The 21383-nt window shown below is 41.1% G+C and overlaps 1 protein-coding gene and 1 non-coding gene across 2 annotated transcripts; one reads left to right on the plus strand and one right to left on the minus strand.

Moving 5' to 3' along the window:
* Positions 1 to 858: 858 nt before the first annotated feature.
* On the plus strand, positions 859 to 20909 carry LOC109888748 (opsin-3). The gene is made up of 4 exons (XM_020479917.2): positions 859 to 1517; positions 5695 to 6014; positions 13697 to 13948; positions 19363 to 20909. The coding sequence occupies exons 1-4, from the start codon at positions 1199 to 1201 to the stop codon at positions 19630 to 19632; spliced, it is 1161 nt and encodes a 386-aa protein (XP_020335506.1). The 5' UTR covers positions 859 to 1198; the 3' UTR covers positions 19633 to 20909.
* LOC116374050 (U7 small nuclear RNA) lies at positions 7999 to 8053 on the minus strand. Its single transcript, XR_004209879.1, has one exon. It is a non-coding gene; the product is annotated as a U7 small nuclear RNA (small nuclear RNA).
* Positions 20910 to 21383: the final 474 nt, after the last annotated feature.

The following is a 21383-nucleotide window of genomic DNA, read 5'->3' on the forward strand; positions in this document are numbered from 1 at the left end:
AGAGGAAATGGACAAGTGGAGTCTTAAATCTCCCTCTCTAACTTTAAGCATCAGCTGTCTGAGCAGCTTACTGATCACTGTACCTGTACACAGCCAATCTGTAAATATCACACCCAACTACCTCATCCCCATATTATTACTTACCCTCTTGCTATTTTGCACCCCAGTATCTCTACTTGCACATCATCATCTGCACATCTATCACTCCAGTATTAATGCTAAATTGTAATTATTTTTTTGCCTCTAGGGCCTTTTTATTGCCTACCTCCCTACTCTTCACATTTGCACACACTGTACATAGATTTTTCGATTTTTCTTCTATGTTCTGTTGTTGACTGTACGTTTGTTTATAAGTAACTGTGTGGTTGTTTTTGTCGAACTGCTTTGCTTTATCTTGGCCAGGTCGCAGTTGTAAATGAGAACTTGTTCTCAACTGGCCAATTAAACGTGTACCTAAAAGCAGGTACCATAACAATCTTTAGAACGCCTAGTTTTTTTTAAAGAAGCTGTGGGTCACAAGGGTGAGAGGAAATTCTTCGACGTGTCTGAAAGCACAGCAAGACTGAAAAGCAAGCCACCTTCAAGCTTCTAGCCTAATAATATGAATGGACTGGCTTCCATCCAACAGATCTGAAAAAAAAGTATTATTATTGATAACCTCCTGAACTTGCATTCAGTAGGACATCCGCTGGCCGTGGCATTTCTACAGCCCTTAAATTTCCCTTGACTGAAGAGAATGAATGTGCGGTTTGCTGTTATGATTAAGCTCAATTTCATTTCTGAAATTCCCATCAGGGAGCTCTAGACTATTCAAGCAAACCTCATGCACTTATCAACATGTTTGTGAAACGAAAAGGCAAAGTTTTATGAAACAATGTGGCAACACACAGTAGTCGCATGCACTGTGTGTACGGTGTGCGTCATTACGGGTAAGCCAACTTTACCAGTCAGGGAGTACAGTAGGTCTACAGTGGCTGTCAACTAATTAACGTGATGGATGACGACTGCGGGAGATCTAACTGCGCGAGAAATACATTTGAGATAGCCAACCATCCTCGGGAGAATAGCCCTAATTTCTCCAAAGAGATGTCGCAGGTTTAACTCGTTTAGATCCGCGTCAGTAATCCAACTGCGGCGCAGATCTTCCCTCCTCACCACACTAGACTGGTGAACGAGACAGCACAATGTTATTCAAGCAATGAATCCTGCGAATTTCACTAGAACTGGAAGGAATACAGAAGAATATATATTTGCGGTTGGTACTTACAAACTCCTTGCCTTTGCTATCGGAACAATTGGAGTCTTCGGATTTTGCAACAATATTATTGTCATCATGCTGTACTACAGATTCAAGAGACTCCGGACGCCCACAAATTTGTTAATAGTAAACATAAGTATAAGTGACTTGTTGGTGTCTGTCCTTGGAATTAACTTTACGTTTGTTTCGTGCATCAAAGGCGGATGGGACTGGAACTCGGCAACATGCGTCTGGGACGGATTCAGCAACAGCTTATTTGGTCAGTATCTGAGCTTCTGTGCTTTGGGTGTCTCACCTAGATTCACACATTAATCTAAAATAAAATTTTAAAAGATTTCAACTTATTTAAATAGGCCGAATCCAATATGTTTTTTTTTGTGGCAGCCTTTTCATTTAATTTGTGTTTCCATGTTTGTGTATTTCAGATTAGTCTTTGGTGTATTACATTTTCAGAACTCTGTGATCCTTATATAGTCTATTTCGTATGTTGCACGGGACATTTACTACCCATCTTATTCTAAGGAAGAACTGTTTAGCCCACTTTCTCCCTATTTATGAAACCAGTATTTCTATGGTTGTGGATGTTTATGAATGCCATTGCCGCTCTGGGGATCAAGCTGGTTCGTGTCAAGGACACCTCGGGAAATACCCGTGTAATTCCATCCTGATCTGTGTCTGCCTCCCCTTATACACACTGGAAAATATGGATGATTTTGACAAGTGGCTAGTTTTCTACACTGTAATCATTGTACATACAGTTGAAGTCGGAAGTGTACATACACCTTAGCCAAATACATTTAAACTCGCAATTCCTGACATTTAGTCCGAGTAAAAATTCACTGTTTTAGGTCAGTTAGGATCACCACTTTATTATAAGAATGTGAAATGTCAGAATAATAGTAGAGAATGATTTATTTCAGTTTTTTTTTATTTCATCACATTCCCAGTGGGTCAGAAGTTTACATACACTCACTTAGTATTTGGTAGCATTGCCTTTAAATTGTTTAACTTGGGTCTAAGGTTTTGGGTAGCTTTCCACAAGCTTCCCACAATAAGTTGGGTGAATTTTGACCCATTCCTCCTGACAGAGCTGGTGTAACTGAGTCAGGTTTGTAAGGCCTCCTTGCTCATACACACTTTTTCAGTTCTGCCCACACATTTTCTATAGGATTGAGGTCAGGGCTTTGTGATGGCCACTCCAATACCTTGACTTTGTTGTCCTTAAGCCATTTTGCCACAACTTTGGAAGTATGCTTGGGGTCATTGTCCATTTAGAAGACCTATTTGCAACCAAGCTTTAACTTCCTGACTGATGTCAAGAGATGTTGCTTCAATATATCCACGTAATTATCCTGCCATCTATTTTGTGAAGTGTACTAGTCCCTCCTGCAGCAAAGCAGCCCGATAACATGATGCTGCCACCTCCGTGCGTCACGGATGGGATGGTGTTTTTCAGCTTGCAAGCCTCCCCCTTTTTCCTCCAAACATAACGATGGTCCTTATGGCCAAACAGTTCTATTTTGTTTCATCAGACCAGAGGACATTTCTCCAAAAAGTACAATCTTTGTCCCCATGCGCTGTTGCAAACTGTAGTCTGGCTTTTTTATGGCGGTTTTTGAGCAGTGACTTCTTCCTTGCTGAGCGGCCTTTCGGGTTATGACGCTATAGGACTCGTTTTACTGTGGATATAGATACTTTTGTACCTGTTTCCTCCAGCATCTTCACAAGGTCCTTTGCTGTTGTTCTGTGTTTGATTCGCACTTTTCGAACCAAAGTACGTTCATCTCTAGGAGACAGAACTCGTCTCCTTCCTGAGTGGTATGATGGCTGCGTGGTCCCATGGTGTTTATACTTGCATACTATTGTTTGTACAGATGAACGTGGTACTTTCAGGCGTTTGGAAATTGCTCCCAAAGATGAACCAGACTTGTGGAGGTCTACAATTTATTTTCTGAGGTCGATTGGTTGATTTCTTTTGATTTTCCCATGATGTCAAGCAGAGAGGCACAGAGTTTGAAGGTAGGCCTTGAAATACATCCACAGGTACACCTCCAATTGACTCAAATGATGCCAAATAGCCTATCAGAAGCTTCTAAAGCCATGACATCGTTTTCTGTAATTTTCCAAGCTGTTTAAAGGCACAGTCAACTTAGTGTAGGTAAACTTCGGACCCACTTCTGACCCACTGGAATTGTGATACAGTGAAATAATCTGTCTGTTAACAATAGTTGGAAAAATGACTTGTGTCATGCAGAAAGTAGAAGTCCTAACCGACTTGCCAAAACTATAGTTTGTTAACAAGAAATTTGTGGAGTAGTTGAAAAACGAGTTTTAATGACTCCAACCTAACTGTATGTAAACTTACGACTTCAACTGTATATCCGTTTCATGGGTAGACTGTTTGTATCAATTCCAGGAGTTGATTTAAATTGCTGATTGTGCCTTTAGTGCATGTTAAATACACTATATATACAAAGGTATGTGGACACCCCTTGAAATTAGTGGATTCGGCTGTTTCAGCCACACCCGTTGCTGATAGGTGTATAAAATCGAGGACACAGCCATGTAATCTACATAAACAAAATTGGCAGTAACTGTAACTGCTGTTATTGTGAAGTGGAAACGTCTAGGAGCAACAACGGAGCAGCCGCAATGTGGTAGGCCACACAAGCTCACCGAACCGGACCGCCAGGTGCTGCACATAAAAATTGTCTGTCCTCAGTTGTAACACTCACTATGTTGCTTCCAAGCTGCCTCTGGAAGCAACATCAGCAGAATAACTGTTCGTCGGGAGCTTCATGAAATGTTTTCTGGACTCATAAATCACGCCTCACCATCTGGCCATCGTCCGATGGACGAATTTTCGGTTTGGCGGCAACATATCCATGTTTTTTGTCAAAATGATTCAAGCTTAGTAAATTTGAATGCTCAACACCTCTTGGAAAGCCACTCTGGTGTGTAATTGTTCTGCAGAATAAAAATCTATCGCAGGGTTAAGTTTTCAGAAGACTATGGCAGGTCTTCCTAAAAATGTTTGCCTGTCATTTGCTCCTTTCATATTTCTTTTGATCCTTTAGGACCTGTTGGTAACAAGCACACCCATAACATGATGTTGCCACCACATTACTGATCTTATTATGCTGAGTGTGCGAAACATTAAGAACGCTTTCCTACTTTTGAGTTGTTTCTCCGTTGTATCCTATGGAGGATTATTGATATCGATAATAAACAGGTTGATATAAAAAATATTTTTTTATTTTTGATATCAAAAATGCAATAAATAGATGTTTAAATGGCTACCCATACAGTTCAGGTTCTTTTTTTCTGACCCATTTCAGCTATATAATTATCGTCTTTGAGGGCTTAGGGCGAGCGAGATAAATAATTGTGCAATCACATAACTGTCTCTTCCCAATTTATTATAGGAATCATCACTTATTAATGAAGAGGTCTGCTAATGAGGTGGTTAGTGCAACCTTCACAGCCTCTGCGCTCTCTCCCTCTCTCTTTCCCAGTATCTCTCTCTCAGGCACATGTAACCTACTGTAGGCTAAGTGCAATATTGTCCAATATAATTATATGAGGGACTTTTCTCAGCTGTCCGATGTCTTCATAAATTGTAAACAATTTTTTTAAATTATATTTTTAATCTCGTAGGATGGATGGGGGTGGTAATTTGACTTCGATGGCCGCATTGCAGCTTGCTATAGTACAAGTTTGAAGAGACACTGAAGAAGATGCTGGTTAAAAATAACAATGAATGATGATTAGCACACAGACGCACTAAAAAAAGCCACTCAGAAAGAGATGAATGGCACAGAGTATTGATACCACGTTAATCTACTACAGCATGCGAAAAAACTCTCACATTCTTCAACAGTCTAAATTTGGATGATGAGCTCAGGACATCCTGCACCTGTTACACCCTTTGTACTCGTGCAGTGTGGTCCTGTCAGTTCGATCTGTACAGACATGTTATGTATTGGTTGTTTTTATAGTGTGCGGTGACACTCTGTGCTTGAACAGCTCCCCTTTATATTGCAACACGTCTGTGCCGCAACACTTGGTGTTGATTGGGCCAAATGTCTGGCAAAAGTCATTGCTGTGCAATGGAGAAATTGAATGTGACCAAATGTGTTTTATGGAAATTGTTGAAGGTAGAATGTGTGATTTGATCAAAAATGATGTGGTCGTGTGTGTTGACAGAATCAAATGCACAAACCACAGGACACCTCTCTATTATCATGATTGATTGCTAAGAGGATATTTAAGATGATCTATTATATGTTGGGAAGATATTGATGAGGACTGAGTAATAACTGTAATAACAGTGTAATAACCAATTGCTGTAATAATCAGGGCCTACATATAGATATTGCATAACCCAGATTCGGTAGTCATTACTCAGCATCATCACCCATCTCCCTCCCTTCCAGGCATCGTGTCCATCATGAGTCTCTCAGCTCTGGCCTACGAGCGCTACATCCGGGTGGTCTATGCTCAGGTGGTGGACTTCCCCTGGGCCTGGAGGTGCATCACTTACATCTGGCTCTACTCCCTGGCCTGGACAGGGGCCCCTCTCCTGGGTTGGAACCGTTACACCCTGGAAATCCACCAGTTAGGCTGCTCCCTGGACTGGACATCCAAGGACCCTATCGATGCCTCCTTCATTCTCCTCTTTCTCCTGGCCTGCTTCTTTGTCCCTGTGGGCATTATGATTTACTGCTATATGAACATTCTCTACACGGTGCGAATGGTAAGAAGAAGGGCGAGACAGACTCGCTCGTCTCTCCCTCCCATTTTCTTCTGTTGCTTCATGTTTACGTCAGTGTGGTTTTATGTCGATCGTCTTTGCAGCCATCCAATGCAGCCATTTTTATCTCAATATCAAATCATTTCTGGGTAACAATTATGTACCTTGTGATAGTTTTTTTGGTCTATTAACTAATTTACCACCTGGTGATGTCACAGGGCAGGCCAAAACTCCATCCCACTAAAACAGGCTGAAATTGTATGCAGTCTTTTCAAACTTATGCTAAAAGGGCATTATCATCATTTCCACAATTTCACAGTATTATTACTACCTCATAGTGTGGAAATACGTATTGATATAACAAGGAAAAACTTGTTTTTGACTGAAAAAGAGTTCCAAACCTCTGCCAATAACAGCCAGTTTTCAGTTTTTCCCTCCCCACTCAGACCACTTCCAGATAGTCTTAGCAACATTTTTGCTTGAGAAATTGCTATTTGCTAAGAAGTTTTTTTTGCTATTTTTTGACCACTTTAATTGAAAACAATCACAGTAAAGTACTTAATTGGTACCCAGAAATTATTTGATAAGGAGATCAAAATGGCTGCAATGGACCTTTAACTAATTTACAACCTGGTGATGTCAACACGCAGGCCAAAAGTATTTTCAAACAGCGCTTACGCTAAAAGGGCATTATCATCATTTCCACAATTTCACAGTATTACTAACCTCATAGTGTGGAAATATATATAAAACACAGGAAATCACATTTTTGACTGCACAGGGCCATTAAAGAGCTCAAGAGTAAATAAATAAATCAAATTGAATAAATCAGACCAAGTCCAGAGTAAGGCTGATAAAGTGAACTGAACTGAACCAAACTAATCATAGACGCGAATGCCTAATACAGGATAAAGAAAAACCTTTCCTCCTAAGGACATTTTCTATGCAGGTTGATAATTATTGTCATGGCTCTTGCCCTGGAGGCAGAACTTAGTGATTTCCGCTAGATGGGCCAGCTGCAAAGTCAAAATTCGCTATATCGTTTAAAGAAATCCTGAAAACAAAAATGACATTTTTGGTCTTAATATAAGTTTAGATTTAGGCAGTAGAGATAGCAGTGTGGTTAAGGTTAGGGTTAAGGTTAGAGTTAGGTTTAAAATCAGATGATATTACTTTGTGGCAGTGCCAGCTATTACTTTGTGGCAGTGCTGCCTCCAGGGCAAGATTCATGACAATAAATGCCCATCTGCATTTTCTCTGCGAAGTACAAACTTTCATGGAGATTTTTGTTCCATTATCACACGGAATGACCACCACTTGATCTTTTTCCTTTTATCTTTCACTTACCTTTCTAAATGTATCTAAATTTCCTCCATTCTTCCTTCCTCCTTCCTCACTCTTAAGTGCTTCAAATCATCCTGATGTACCACTTTACCACCCTGCATAGAGGGTTACCTATGAGGATTATAGGGGTTAAAGTGGGTTCACTCAGCAGTGGACCGCACGGTTACTATGGAGAGTACAGTATGGTGTGGGGGGCTGTGTGCGTTTTTGCGCACATGCTTGTGTGTGTGTGTGTGTGTGTGTGTGTGCGTGCATGCGTTTGCATGCGTGCGTGCTTGTGTGTGCATAAACTAATCTGATAAAATACTATAGTATACACTGTTGTGTTTTTACAGACTTTACTGTACTATTCACTGTAGTGTTTTTGCGGACTAAAGTCAGCAAAAACACTAGTACTTACTATAGTATTTACTCTAGTATACTGTAGTATTTACAGTTAACTGTAGTATAAATACTGTAGTAACATAACTATAGTATATACTATAGTAATTCATGTAGTGTTTTTGCAGATTGTCGTATACTGTAGTATTTTCTGTAGTTTTTTTGTGGACTTTAGTATTATGTAGTATTTTTGTATTGTTTTTGTGACATTACTGTAGTATTTATTCAATTATTTTTGTTTTATTATCTTTGACATAGAAGTGGAGGCTTTCTGCTTCCGGAAACCTACTGGAGAAATACTAAAAGAGCAAATTTTTCCATAACCTGTAGGTAAGACTGAGGTCTGAACGGAGAGCTCAGAGCTCTTTTCTATAACCTGTAGTAAAGTAAGTAAAGAGACTTGTAGGCTTGTAGGGAGACCTCAGGGCTTCTGCTCTTTTCTATAACCTGTAGTAAAGTAAGTAAAGAGACTTGTAGACTTGTAGGGAGAGCTCAGGGCTTCTGCTCTTTTCTATAACCTGTAGTAAAGTAAGTAAAGAGACTTGTAGGCTTGTAGGTTGACCTCAGGGCTTCTGCTCTTTTCTATAACCTGTAGTAAAGTAAGTAAAGAGACTTGTCGGCTTGTAGGGAGAGCTCAGGGCTTCTGCTCTTTTCTATAACCTGTAGTAAAGTAAGTAAAGAGACTTGTAGACTTGTAGGGAGACCTCAGGGCTTCTGCTCTTTTCTATAACCTGTAGTAAAGTAAGTAAAGAGACTTGTAGACTTGTAGGGAGACCTCAGGGCTTCTGCTCTTTTCTATAACCTGTAGTAAAGTAAGTAAAGAGACTTGTAGACTTGTAGGGAGACCTCAGGGCTTCTGCTCTTTTCTATAACCTGTAGTAAAGTAAGTAAAGAGACTTGTAGACTTGTAGGGAGACCTCAGGGCTTCTGCCCTTTTCTACCGCTCTTCTCAGTGTGTCTATCCAGTCGAGGTTTGGTAAAGGGGAGGGATGTTGGAGTTGTCTTTTTGTCTTCTGCTACTTGATTTGAATGAAAAGAAGCTTCCTTGGATAATTAAATGTAAAGAAGAAAAATAAAGAAGAGAAATAAAAAGAGGAGGGGGGATGGTGGGTTGGGGATAAGAACCCGGTATAGGGTAAGGTTTAGGGGGTAGGGTTGGGAATCAGATATGGACCCGGTTTAGGATAAGGGTTTGAGTTGGGAGTGGGATTTAATATCTTTATTAGAAAAAAAGAAGAAAAATAGGGGATGGAAACTTGCTCTTCAGGTCACTTGGAGAGTGTGGTGCTTTGTGATTGTGGGTAGTTGGTTGAGGATGTTGATCATGTTTCCATCTTCCAACAGGAGTGGGCAGAGAGGATTACACACAGTTCTCAACCCTGTAGGGTACACAATATATGGTCTGTACTTGGAATGCATATTTCTCACTCATGGGTGGCACAAATTGCCACACGGGGGAGGGGAATGGGCAGGGTATATGCAAATTAAATACTGTACTTAGTGTAGTGTTTTGCAGACTGTAGTGTGTTTGTGGACATTACTGTAGTATTTACTACAGTGCTTTTTTTGCAGATAATACTCTGGTATTTAATATAGAACAGTATTCTACAGTATATTACAACATTCTATAGTTAGTACTACACATGATGGAGGGATACTACAGTGTGGAGTATAGTATTCTACAGTCTTCTACAGTTTACTCTAAAGTAAAATAAATGAATGTGGGTGTAGTCAATTCACCCGGATGTTTAACGGTATCTGTGCAACGGCTTGGCACCGCTGCCTCCACTGTGCCTGTCTTTGCTTCTTTAAGTATTTACAACATTTAAGGAAGTAAGCCATTGCTTTCTGCACAGCACCGATCGCTGCAGCTGTACGTAGTCTATCTGTAAATAGCCCACCCCAATCTACCTACCTCATCCCCATATTGTTTTTATTTACTTTTCTGTTCTTTTGCACACCAGTATCTCTACTTGCACATCATCATCTGCTCATTTATCACTACAGTGTTAATTTGATAAATTGTATTTTCTTTGCTACTATGGCCTATTTATTGCCTTACCTCCCCACGCCATTTGCACACACTGTATATAGACGTTCTTTTTTTCTATTGCGTTATTGAATGTACGCTTGTTTTTTTCCATGTTTGTGTCGCACTGCTTTGCTTTATCTTGGCCCAGGTCGCAGTTGTAAATGAGAACTTGTTCTCAACTAGCCTACCTGGTTAAATAAAGGTGAAATAAAACAAAATAAACAGCCCCAGGTCTCCAAGACATCAAAGGTTCCCTCAACCACTGAAGATCTGCCCTTCCCCTGCCCATGTTTGTTGAGGGTGCTCTGAGAACCCTTGAGAAACTCAGCATGAACCTCTGACTCAACATTATAGGGAAACCTCAGTGAACTGCAGTCTTAGAGAATGCTGATTACTACTGGGCTTCGTAAGACCATCAAAGAGAGGTTTCTAAATTTGCACTCTCTGGAGTATTGTATCCTTCTCAAGAGAAAAACTTTGGCGAGCTTTAAAAGACTGTTATGTGAGAACTCTTCATAAATTATGCCCCAATCAAAGTTTCCATGACTATCAATGTCAGGAAGTGGGGCCAAGTCAGTTCGTGGTCCATAATTGATTAACAATTATATTGGGTAGTAAGGAGTGACTGACTGACTGACTGACTCATTTAATTGGTCTACCAAGACTTACTTTTTTCGATAGAGCAGTTTCAATCCGTTTAGACATTTTCTGACCATTGCCATTCAGACCATTAGCGGTGACTCAGGAATCTCTGCTCTCCCTGTCTGGTCTGTCTATTACTGCACAGATTCTCTATGCCCATGCTGATGCATAACCAAAGGTCAATGTTCTGTTATGCCCACCTGAGACTCAGATATTCAGTTCAGATTAAACGTTTTTGTGTGTGCCTAGGCCTACATACAGGTAAGACAATACAGTATACACAACAAAGAGAAAAATAAAAGCTATCAAGTAACAACAAGGCTGACTTCCAATACCTACATCAAGCTCAAAGCAATTGGCAAACTAAAAAGCTGACCGGTAAATATAAACAATGACAGCCTATCTCAACAGATACATCTGCATGATTCATTTAAATAAAAGGCATAGATTAAAGGTAGGTTGATTCTTACAATCAACAAGGACACGTGACAAACAAAGCAAACTCGACCAAACAATGTCAAAATGAGGAAGTAGCCTCCAAATGAAATTTTAGGGATTTAATTAGAAATAAAACAAAATAGGGGATGGAAACTTGCTCTTCAGGATACTGGGAGGGCATGGTGCTTTGTGATTGCAGGTAGGTGGTTGAAGATGTTGTTTGTGTTTGTGTTTCCATTGCCGACAGGCGTGGGCAGAAAGGATTACGCACAGGTCTCTGTAGGGAGCACAATATATGGTCTTATTGGTGGCACGAATTGCGACATGGGGTAGAGGAATGAAATACTGTAGTTAAATAAGTGTAGTGTTTTTGCAGACATACAGTACCTGTAATATTTACTACAAGTGCTTTTTTTGCGGCTAATACTTGGTGTATTAGGAACAGTGGGTTAACTGCCTGTTCAGGGGCAGAACGACACGTGTACCTTGTCAGCTCGGGGGTTTGAACATGCAACGCACTAACCACTAGGCTACCCTGTCGCCCCAACTAACAGCCATTCAGACTGTTAGTGGTGACTCAGTAATCTCTGCTCTCCCTGTCTGCTCTGCTCTGTCAAATCACCATTCGTACAGAGCTTCCACGACCCCTGCCACAGCACCGTTTGACACTATGCTACATAAGATTCAATCACTTTTAAAACCATGACCACAGAGAGACTGTCAAAGAATACAGCAAAGAGCTGCTGTTTTTATGAGTGAGTTCATGTTGAAGTTTTTATTCAGCACTGTCAACACTGTTCTTATTCAACAATATTACATAACATAAAACATGCTTTTCCTCACTTCCACTTGTGCTGCAGGAGCCAGGTGTATCGATAGGCCTGCGTTCTTATTATTATTAGCAGCTCGTCTTGTCTACTTTAATATCAAGGAATATTTCACATTCTCTGGTCATAGGAACAACATGAATTTGTGCATGACTGAGGCAGATATGGTGCGACTCGAGTTTCACCATCAGGTGGAAGACGGTGTCCCCTCTCTCTGGTCAGTCTCACTGTTAGAAAGGAAGGGGAGAGCAGGGACCGTGAGAGGTTGACCCTCTGTTGCTCTCTCCCTCCGCTGAGACTAATGCCTTTTCAAAATAACTGGGAACTCGAAAATCTCCAGCTTCCGACTTAAGTGCTTTCAAGACAACTGGGAACTTGTTAAAAAAAAATCGTTTTGAACGTTTATCCAACTCAGAATTCCAAGTTGGAAACTCGAGCATCTTTCTAGACTTTCTGACCTCAAGATCACTGACGTCATGATTTAACTTCGGTTCTTTTCTGATTTCCCAGTTGTCTTGAAAGCACCATGACCATCAGATGCAGATACCATCAGTCCAGTAAAAATAACATTTTGAATTATTTCAATTTATTGTCCGCAGTGCCTCGCAAGTGCTACACCAACGGATTTATTTTGTTATCAAAGCTGAAGTATTTAAATATAGTATGGTCTGAGAATAACAATATTGTCAGGAGAGGGATATAGCCAATATGCTGTGATAATGGCCTACTACCCAAACACCTTTTTACCCTTATTTTACCTGGTAAGTTTACTGAGAACACATTCTCAGCAACAACCTGGGGGATAGTTACAGGGGAGAGGAAGGGGGATGAATGAGCCAATTGGAACCTGGGTATGATTAGGTGGCCATGATGGTATGAGGGCCAGATTTGGAATTTAGCCAGGACACCGGGGTTTACACCCCTACTCTTATGAAGTGCCATGGGATCTTTAGTGACCACAGAGAGCCTGGTCACCCATTTAACATCCCATCCAAAAGACAGCACCCTACACAGGGCAATGTCCCCAATCACTGCCTTGGGGGATTGGGATATTTTTTTTTAGACCTGATGATAGAGTGCCTCATACTGGCCCTCCAACACCACTTCCAGCAGCATCTGGTCTCCCATCCAGGACCAACCCTGCTTAGCTTCAGAGGCAAGTCAGCAGTGGGATACAGGGTGGTACATCATTCCCACATAACTGTTTTTATTAGGTTCATGTTACAATGTTTAAGTCATGTTTTAAGTCATACCCCTAATCTTAACTCATTCGCACACTGTATGTAGATTTTTTTCTAATGTGTTATTGACTGTACGTTTGTTTATTCCATGTGTAACTCTGTGTTGTTGTTTGTCTCTCACTGCTTTGCTTTATCTTAGCCAGGTCGCAGTTGTCACGTCCTGACCATAGAGAGCCCTAGGGGTTCTCTATGGGATTTTAGGTCAGGGCGTGACTCGGGGGTGTTCTAGTCGTTTTATTTCTATGTGGGTGTTTTGGTGTGGTTCCCAATTAGAGGCAGCTGATTATCGTTGTCTCTAATTGGGGATCATACTTAAGGTGTCCATGTTCCCACCTGCATTGTGGGATATTGTTTTGTGTATGTTGCACCACTGTTGTCATGTTTTGTTGTTGGTTTATTTTAGTTTTTTGAAAGCGTCACTGCAAATAAAGATGTGGAACTCAACACACGCTGCAGCTTGGTCCATCCATTATCACGACCGTGACAGCAGTTGTAAATGAGAACTTGTTCTCAACTGGCCTACATAATAAAATCTGAGCGGTAGATCTCGGCTTGCTTTTTGACTGTGAAAGTGATCTTAACCACTGGTTGTTGATCACTGGTCTATGTCATGGAAAGAGCAGGTGTTCTTAATGTTTTGTATACTCCGTTTATAACTAATAGTTCAGTGGAAGGGACATATAACTGCAATGGTTATACAGGATGTCCCAATTTGTTGACATTCTAAAGAGACCATGTTGGTAAGTGATGAGATTCTTTCCTATTGTCATTCCCTAACAGCTCCGCTCCATCCAGGACCTTCAGACAGTGCAGATCATTAAGATCCTGCGCTATGAGAAGAAGGTGGCTGTCATGTTCTTGCTGATGATCTCCTGTTTCCTGGTGTGCTGGACACCCTACGCCGTGGTGTCCATGATGGAGGCCTTTGGCAGGAAGAGCATGGTCACCCCCGCCATCGCTATCATCCCCTCCTTCTTCGCCAAATCCAGCACGGCCTATAACCCTCTCATCTACATGTTCATGAGCAGAAAGGTGAGGGGACCCCTGACACACCTATGCTGATAGAGGAAATGCTTGGAAACAAGCCCTTTTCCAAATTTAAAGGAAAATCACAGCCCTCATTGATTTGGTTAGGCGCGCCCCCACCTAGTGGGCAAAACATTTAAGCTGCCCCCCTCTTGACAGTGGAGAGATATGTTACAGTTTTAAAGTAATTTTCCTTGCAATTCTACACATTTTGCCATGAGGCGTACAGAAATTGTTTCAGTTTTAAAGCCAATTAAAACAAATAAAACACATTATGCCATGGGGTGGAGAGACATTGCAGTTTTAAAACACATTTCATGCAATTCTACTCATTTTGACATGGGCAGAGATAACATTTAGCTGATTTAAAGCACATTTCCTGCAATTCTATACATTTTACCTTGGGTCAGAGAACTTTGCAGTTTTAATAAATCATGCCATGATTTATGCCATGTTCATATGATATCTGGGCGAGAGTGACCAACAAAATCATTGGGGCGCGTACCCTGCGTGCCAGTCAGTAATTCGGCATTCAAGGTTTAGATAGTTGGCTAGACTAAGGCTGTTGCTGTGACCATATTACCACCACACCGGCGGTCACGAGTCATGAAGGCAGTCAAATTCCACATGACTGTTTAGTCAGGGTAATTAGGCTTCTCCAAGCTCTGATGATGCTGTTGGACATTAGTAGCCTACCAAACTTGTTAACTGCCTGGTACTCAGCACTCTATTGTCCATCTAATCACTCTGACATCAATGCAAATGTATTCGAAAATCTAATCAAATACTTCATGAGAGCCCATGAGCTCTCATGATGGCCGCTAATAAAAAGAGTGATGGCCGCTAATAAAAATTGGAGGATTCTATTAGCTTTCTATAGGCTAGGCCTACTATATTTATTTCTCAACTTTCCTAATATTAAGCACATTGCTTATATTTACAACAGAAGAATAGCATGAAAATAAACCACGGGGATAAGCGTCCTCCATGTATTTTTTCCCGCTGCCCATGTTTCGATACAGGTGCATGATAATGGTCCATTCTAAATCAAAGCAAATGTCATACATATATTATTTAGTATATGTAAAGACAAGATTAAATCAAGAATAGTCTGATGAGTGACTTATACAGTGGGGCAAAAAAGTATTTAGTCAGCCACCAATTGTGCAAGTTCTCCCACTTAAAAAGATGAGAGAGGCCTGTAATTTTCATCTATGACAGAAAAATGAGAAAAAATCCACTTTTGTTATTGACCAAATACTTATTTTCCACCATAATTTGCAAATAAATTCATTAAAAATCCTACAATGTGATTTTCTGGATGTTTTTTTTTTTGTCTGTCATAGTTGAAGTGTACCTATGATAAAATATTACAGGCCTCTCTCATCTTCTTAAGTGGAAGAACTTGCACAATTGGTGGCTGACTAAATACTTTTTTGCCCCACTGTATATTATCACTTGTGATTGATGCCCAGCGTAAGAAACAATGCCTTTTCTTTGAGACTTGTTCGAATCATAGTCGCACACCTAGCCTATAGGCCTATATGTGTTAATAATGTTTATCACAACGTAAGTGGCCAAATAACTTCTTAAAATTAAGAACATTAATCTGCTTTACTAAGGGTGTAGAGCCTAATGTGCGTGAGTTTCAACTTTGGAAGATAATTTTCACCATAAAAATGCAGTTTTATAATTAAAGCATTACATGCATAATTGCATTTGTGGTCACTTTTGATCATGGTGTTTTCCGCTAATAGCCTACTACCATGAGCGCATTGCTGCACTTATAATGTGAAGAAATAGTATCAACATTTTAAGATAAACGTTCGGATCTGTTGCATCAGCCACATTGCATAAAAAGGTTTTTGGGATGCTAGTGGTTGTATTCATTTGATCTATTGCATCCCACATCTGTCCCAGACTATGTTTGTAATATTTATTTATTGTACAGAATGGAATAGGTTGACTTTTACTCTATGGGGGATTGTAGATTGACATAGGCTAGTGCTTTTGTTGTTTGTTAGGCCTACTCATCCTGTTGGCTGACCAAAAAGTAAATGTGGACAGTTCTTCCAATATGCACCTTGAAATTGGATAAATCCTCTTTTGGCTAGGCGTCCCGCTAGTGGGAAACTTCCGGTGAAACTGGACGGTGCGCAATTCAAATAAATAATCAGCAAAATTATGGATATTAAACTTTTATGTACATACAAGTGTCTTATATCGGTGGAATGCTTAAATTCTTGTTAATCTAACTCTACTGTCCGATTTACAGTAGGCTTTACAGCGATAGCATGCCATGCGGAAGTTTGAGGACAGCGCCACACATCAAAATATTTTTCCACCGGCACAGGTTTCATAACTTCACAAATAGCGATTAAATGTTCACTTTTTGAAAATCTTCCTCTGATTTGTCATCCAAAGGGTCCCAGCTATAACATGTAGTGTTGTTTTGTTAGATAAAATCCTTCTTTATATCCCCAAAAGTCTGTTTAGTTGGTGCCATCGATTTGAGTAATCCACTCGTTCAACATGCCAAGATAGGAATCCAAAAACCTACCCCTGAACTTCGTTTCAACAAGACGAAATACATTTCTATTGAATCCTCAGATACCCGAATATGTAATTAAACTACACTGCTCAAAAAAATAAAGGGACCACTTAAACAACACAATGTAACTCCAAGTCAATCACACTTCTCTGAAATCAAACTGTCCACTTAGGAAGCAACACTGACAGATTTCACATGCTGTTGTGCAAATGGAATAGACAACAGGTGGAAATTATAGGCAATTAGCAAGACACCCCCAATAAAGGAGTGGTTCTGCAGGTGGTGACCACAGACCACTTCTCAGTTCCTATGCTTCCTGGCTGATGTTTAGGTCACTTTTGAATGCTGGCGGTACTTTCACTCTAGTGGTAGCATGAGACGGAGTCTACAACCCACACAAGTGGCTCAGGTAGTGCAGCTCATCCAGGATGGCACATCAATGCGAGCTGTGGCAAGAAGGTTTGCTGTGTCTGTCAGCGTAGTGTCCAGAGCATGGAAGCGCTACCAGGAGACAGGCCAGTACATCAGGAGACGTGGAGGAGGCCGTAGGAGGGCAACAACCCAGCAGCAGGACCGCTACCTCTGCCTTTGTGCAAGGAGGAGTAGGAGGAGCACTGCCAGAGCCCTGCAAATGACCTCCAGCAGGCCACAAATGTGCATGTGTCTGCTCAAACAGTCAGAAACAGACTCCATGAGGGCCCGACGTCCACAGGTGGGGGTTGTGCTTACAGCCCAACACCATGCAGGATGTTTTTCATTTGCCAGAGAACACCAAGATTGGCAAATTCGCCACTGGCGCCCTGTGCTCTTCACAGATGAAAGCAGGTTCACACTGAGCACATGTGACAGAACGTTCTGCTGCCTGCAACATCCTCCAGCATGACCGGTTTGGAGGTGGGTCAGTCATGGTGTGGGGTGGCATTTCTTTGGGGGGCCGCACAGCCCTCCATGTGCTCGCCAGAGGTAGCCTGACTGCCATTAGGTACCGAGATGAGATCCTCAGACCCCTTGTGAGACCATATGCTGGTGCGGTTGGCCCTGGGTTCCTCCTAATGCAAGACAATGCTAGACCTCATGTGGCTGGAGTGTGTCAGCAGTTCCTGCAAGAGGAAGGCATTGATGCTATGGACTGGCCCGCCCGTTCCCCAGACCTGAATCCAATTGAGCACATCTGGGACATCATGTCTTGCTCCATCCACCAACGCCACGTTGCACCATAGACTGTCCAGGAGTTGGCGGATGCTTTAGTTCAGGTCTGGGAGGAGATCCCTCAGGAGACCATCCGCTACCTCATCAGGAGCATGCCCAGACGTTGTAGGGAGGTCATACAGGCACGTGGAGGCCACACACACTACTGAGCCTCATTTTGACTTGTTTTACATCAAAGTTGGATCAGCCTGTAGTATGGTTTTGCACTTTCATTTTGAGTGTGACTCCAAATCCAGACCTCCATGGGTTGATAAATTTGATTTTTTTGTGTGATTTTGTTGTCAGCACATTCAACTATGTAAAGAAAAAAAGTATTTAATAAGAATATTTAATTCAGATCTAGGATGTGTTATTTTAGTGTTCCCTTTATTTTTTTGAGCAGTGTATAATATTTCATATGGAAAGAAGTATGTTCAATAGGAAAACGATATTAGCTGGTGCATGTCCTCTTCATCGTGTGCGCATACACAAATGTCCAAGTAGTAGAACTCATTATTCTTACTCGTTTTAGAAGAAACAAGCCTGAAATCTTGAACATTGAGTGCTGACACTCAGTGGAAGCCATAGAAATTGCATACTGGGAGCTGGATGTAATTATTTCCCTGTGCTTTCCAATGTCAGGGCATAGGCTCTCCCAAAAAAATTCCGGTTGGATTTTCTCCTACTATATCTATTGTGTTATACTCTCCTACATTATATTAACATTTCTACAAACTTCAAAGTGTTTTATTTCTAATGGTACCAATTATATGCATATCCTGGCTTCAGGGCCTGAGTAACAGGCAGTTTACTTTGGGTACGTTATTCAGACAGGAAGTGGAGAAAAAATGGGCCTAACCTTATGAAGAAGGACGCTCACAGTTGTGTCCCCGATGTGTCGGTCTTCATTTGTAGCCTGTGAGAGAGATCCGATCACGTGACCGAGAGCCATGTGAGTGAGAGGGCTTCCGATTGCACAGAACACTCAGGGTGAAGGGCACAACGCAGCACTCCAGGCCGCAAAAGGCATTGATTTTTTTAAGGGTGCATTACGGCCACAAAGGGATGCTGCCGTGAAATTCGAGGCATTATCAAGTGCTTGTCCAATTGTGAATGAGAGACTATTGGAGTGTGTACAGCCTGCTCAAAAAACAAGGCAGAGCTCATGCAATTCAAGTAATGTTTTTCAAATCATCATTAGAATCTCATCATGCAGCCTTACAATGTATTACAAATCTAAAACATAGATCCCAACATTTGTAGAGCAACTAAAGTTACATTAATAACTCTAAATTAAGCACATAGTTGTACCTATTTCTTTGTTAACAGCTCAGCACAGAATAGCTGCATGTGCGCACTCCCTCAAATCATTGAGACTATTTTATTCAGCTTTATTCAGCTGTATTCTTCATACTATAAAATAATATCAAATAATGCCATGGAATTATGAGCAGATAAGTACAGCCGCAAGACTAACGTACCTAGCAATCTAAAAATGTTTAGCTAACATAGGCTAATTGAGTGACTGTCAGTGACTGACGTAATGAGGAAAACTGCTAGTGCACAACCACATTTCGAAATGACACCCTGTATATTCTACTTTTCTAAGTCTCAACATTAAATTGAGACCCTGACTGAGTTCCTCTCTCTCTCTCTTCTCCTCCTCCTGTCCCTCTGGCAGTTCCGGCGCTGCTTGCTGCAGCTGCTGTGCTCCCAGCTCTCGTGGATTCAGAGCAGCATCAAGGACCGTCCCCTGGCCCGGAGCATCGAGCGGCCTATTCGCCCAATCGTCATGTCCCACCGAAGAGGCGGGGAACGACCAAAGAAGAGGGTGACCTTCAGCTCCTCCTCCATTGTCTTCATCATTGCCAGCAATGACGTGAACCACCTGGACAACATGTCCAAGAGCGGCGGTATGTCGTCAGAGGGCATCCAGGTGCGGCCGCTGTGACAGAGCATTATGGGTACTGTAGTACATCATGCTACACCCATGTCACCATGGGAACTGACTAATCACTTCATATCACATGTTCCTCTGTAAACCTCAGAACTTCCTCTCATGAAACACAGAACCCAGAAGTTCCAAATCACCCTTCTGACACAAGACTATTGTTTTTCTTTTTAGCCTTTTCAAGATCCATCACTATAAACTGTAGAGACTTATTCCCAACCCTCTTTCACTGTGCATCAGAAGGAACCGTCCCTTCCCTGTAACCGAAGGATGTAGCTGTGAGTTTGTAACCTATTTCTCTTGTCTTGAACAGCCTTTGACATAGTCTCATGCTGAGCTGAGTGTTTTTAAACAGTACCTCCTGTGTCATAACGGAGGCCAGCAGTGTTAATGGAGAAAGTGATGTTGATTATTACTATTTCCCTGGTTGGCAGCAGTATTGTGCTTAATGAACTTACAGGGAAAAGCCTTGCAATATTGCAGCAGCATATTCTGCACAACACTCTCTCTACCTTTGTCACGTCCAGATACATTAAATATATCCTATATTCTGGGGTGAAAGTGGATTTCATTTCTTCCCGGTGCGAGGACCTCCTGTATGTGTGCACGCACTTCATTCTTTTTTTTTATGGGCCTATTCATAGAATTGCATATATAATCCCTATTAATTTAATAGGATCTCTATGGGCCTATTCATAGAATTGCATATATAATCCCTATTAATTTAATAGGATCTCTATGGGCCTAATAGTCCCGATTTTGTTGTTTAACTTTTCAAATGTATTAGCCTACCTTTTAATGTGGCATAAACACAACCAGTCATTATGTTTTCATCTGATTGTCAAACAATTACTTAAAAGGTTAATGTAGGCTACCTGTGCATGTTACCCAGGGACGGCAGAACCATTTCTTTTGACGTGCGGTTAAAAATCGTTTATAACTTCCGACATTTGTTAGGCTATTTGTTAGGGAATTTGTCTGTAATTAGATATATGCGGGTTGTCTTCTGTCATTACTTGACGCTCGTCTAGAATACTAAATAAAGCCTTGCTCACCAGAATAATGTCCTAAACCGATCAATGCATCATCAACAATATAGTTGATGTCTGTAAAGTTTCTCTATCATTTCTGCTTCTCTCATAGAGCAAGGGACCAGGGTGATTTTCCATGCAACATTTCCAAATGACAGTTTGACCGATTTTTGCATGCATATTTTATGTGGTTGAAAATGAAATACTTTCATCCTTTACAGTATGTCCCTGAAATAAATTGCACGTTAGACTACACACTGTCCCTAAGCGCGCATTCGCATTTTCTCAAGATGCTGTTCCAGTGGCAAAATCAACATTTGGTCTATAATTCTACTGAGGGAAACATTAATATTAGGTAGAATTATAATAGGCTACGTGAGGCCTACAGTCAGTGTCCAGGACCTCACCCACTGGGCAAAAACTGGTTGAGTCCACAAATGTTTATTTATTTAACTAAGCAAGTCAGTTAATTCTTCAGGATCAGTGTGCCTTCCACGGGACGGTTGAGCTAATGTAGGCTAATGCGATTAGCATGAGGTTGTAAGTAACAAGATAGTTTCCCAGGACAGAGACATATCTGATATTTGCAGAAAGCTTAAATTCTTGTTAATCTAACTGCACTGTCCAATTTACAGTAGCTATTACAGTGAAATAATACCATGCTATTGTTTGAGGAGAGTGCACAATTTTGAACATGAAAAGTTATTAATAAACAAATTA

The sequence above is a fragment of the Oncorhynchus kisutch genome, linkage group LG4, assembly GCF_002021735.2.
Source record: "Oncorhynchus kisutch isolate 150728-3 linkage group LG4, Okis_V2, whole genome shotgun sequence".
Classification (NCBI taxonomy): domain Eukaryota; kingdom Metazoa; phylum Chordata; class Actinopteri; order Salmoniformes; family Salmonidae; genus Oncorhynchus; species Oncorhynchus kisutch.

Excerpts from the sequence above, each read along its gene's own strand:
- LOC109888748 (XM_020479917.2), top strand. The coding sequence starts at position 1,199 with ATGAATCCTGCGAATTTCACTAGAACTGGAAGGAATACAGAAGAATAT. Across the intron at positions 1,518-5,694 it reads ATTCAGCAACAGCTTATTTG|GCATCGTGTCCATCATGAGT; the intron begins GTCAGTATCTGA and ends CCTCCCTTCCAG. Across the intron at positions 13,949-19,362 it reads ACATGTTCATGAGCAGAAAG|TTCCGGCGCTGCTTGCTGCA; the intron begins GTGAGGGGACCC and ends TCCCTCTGGCAG.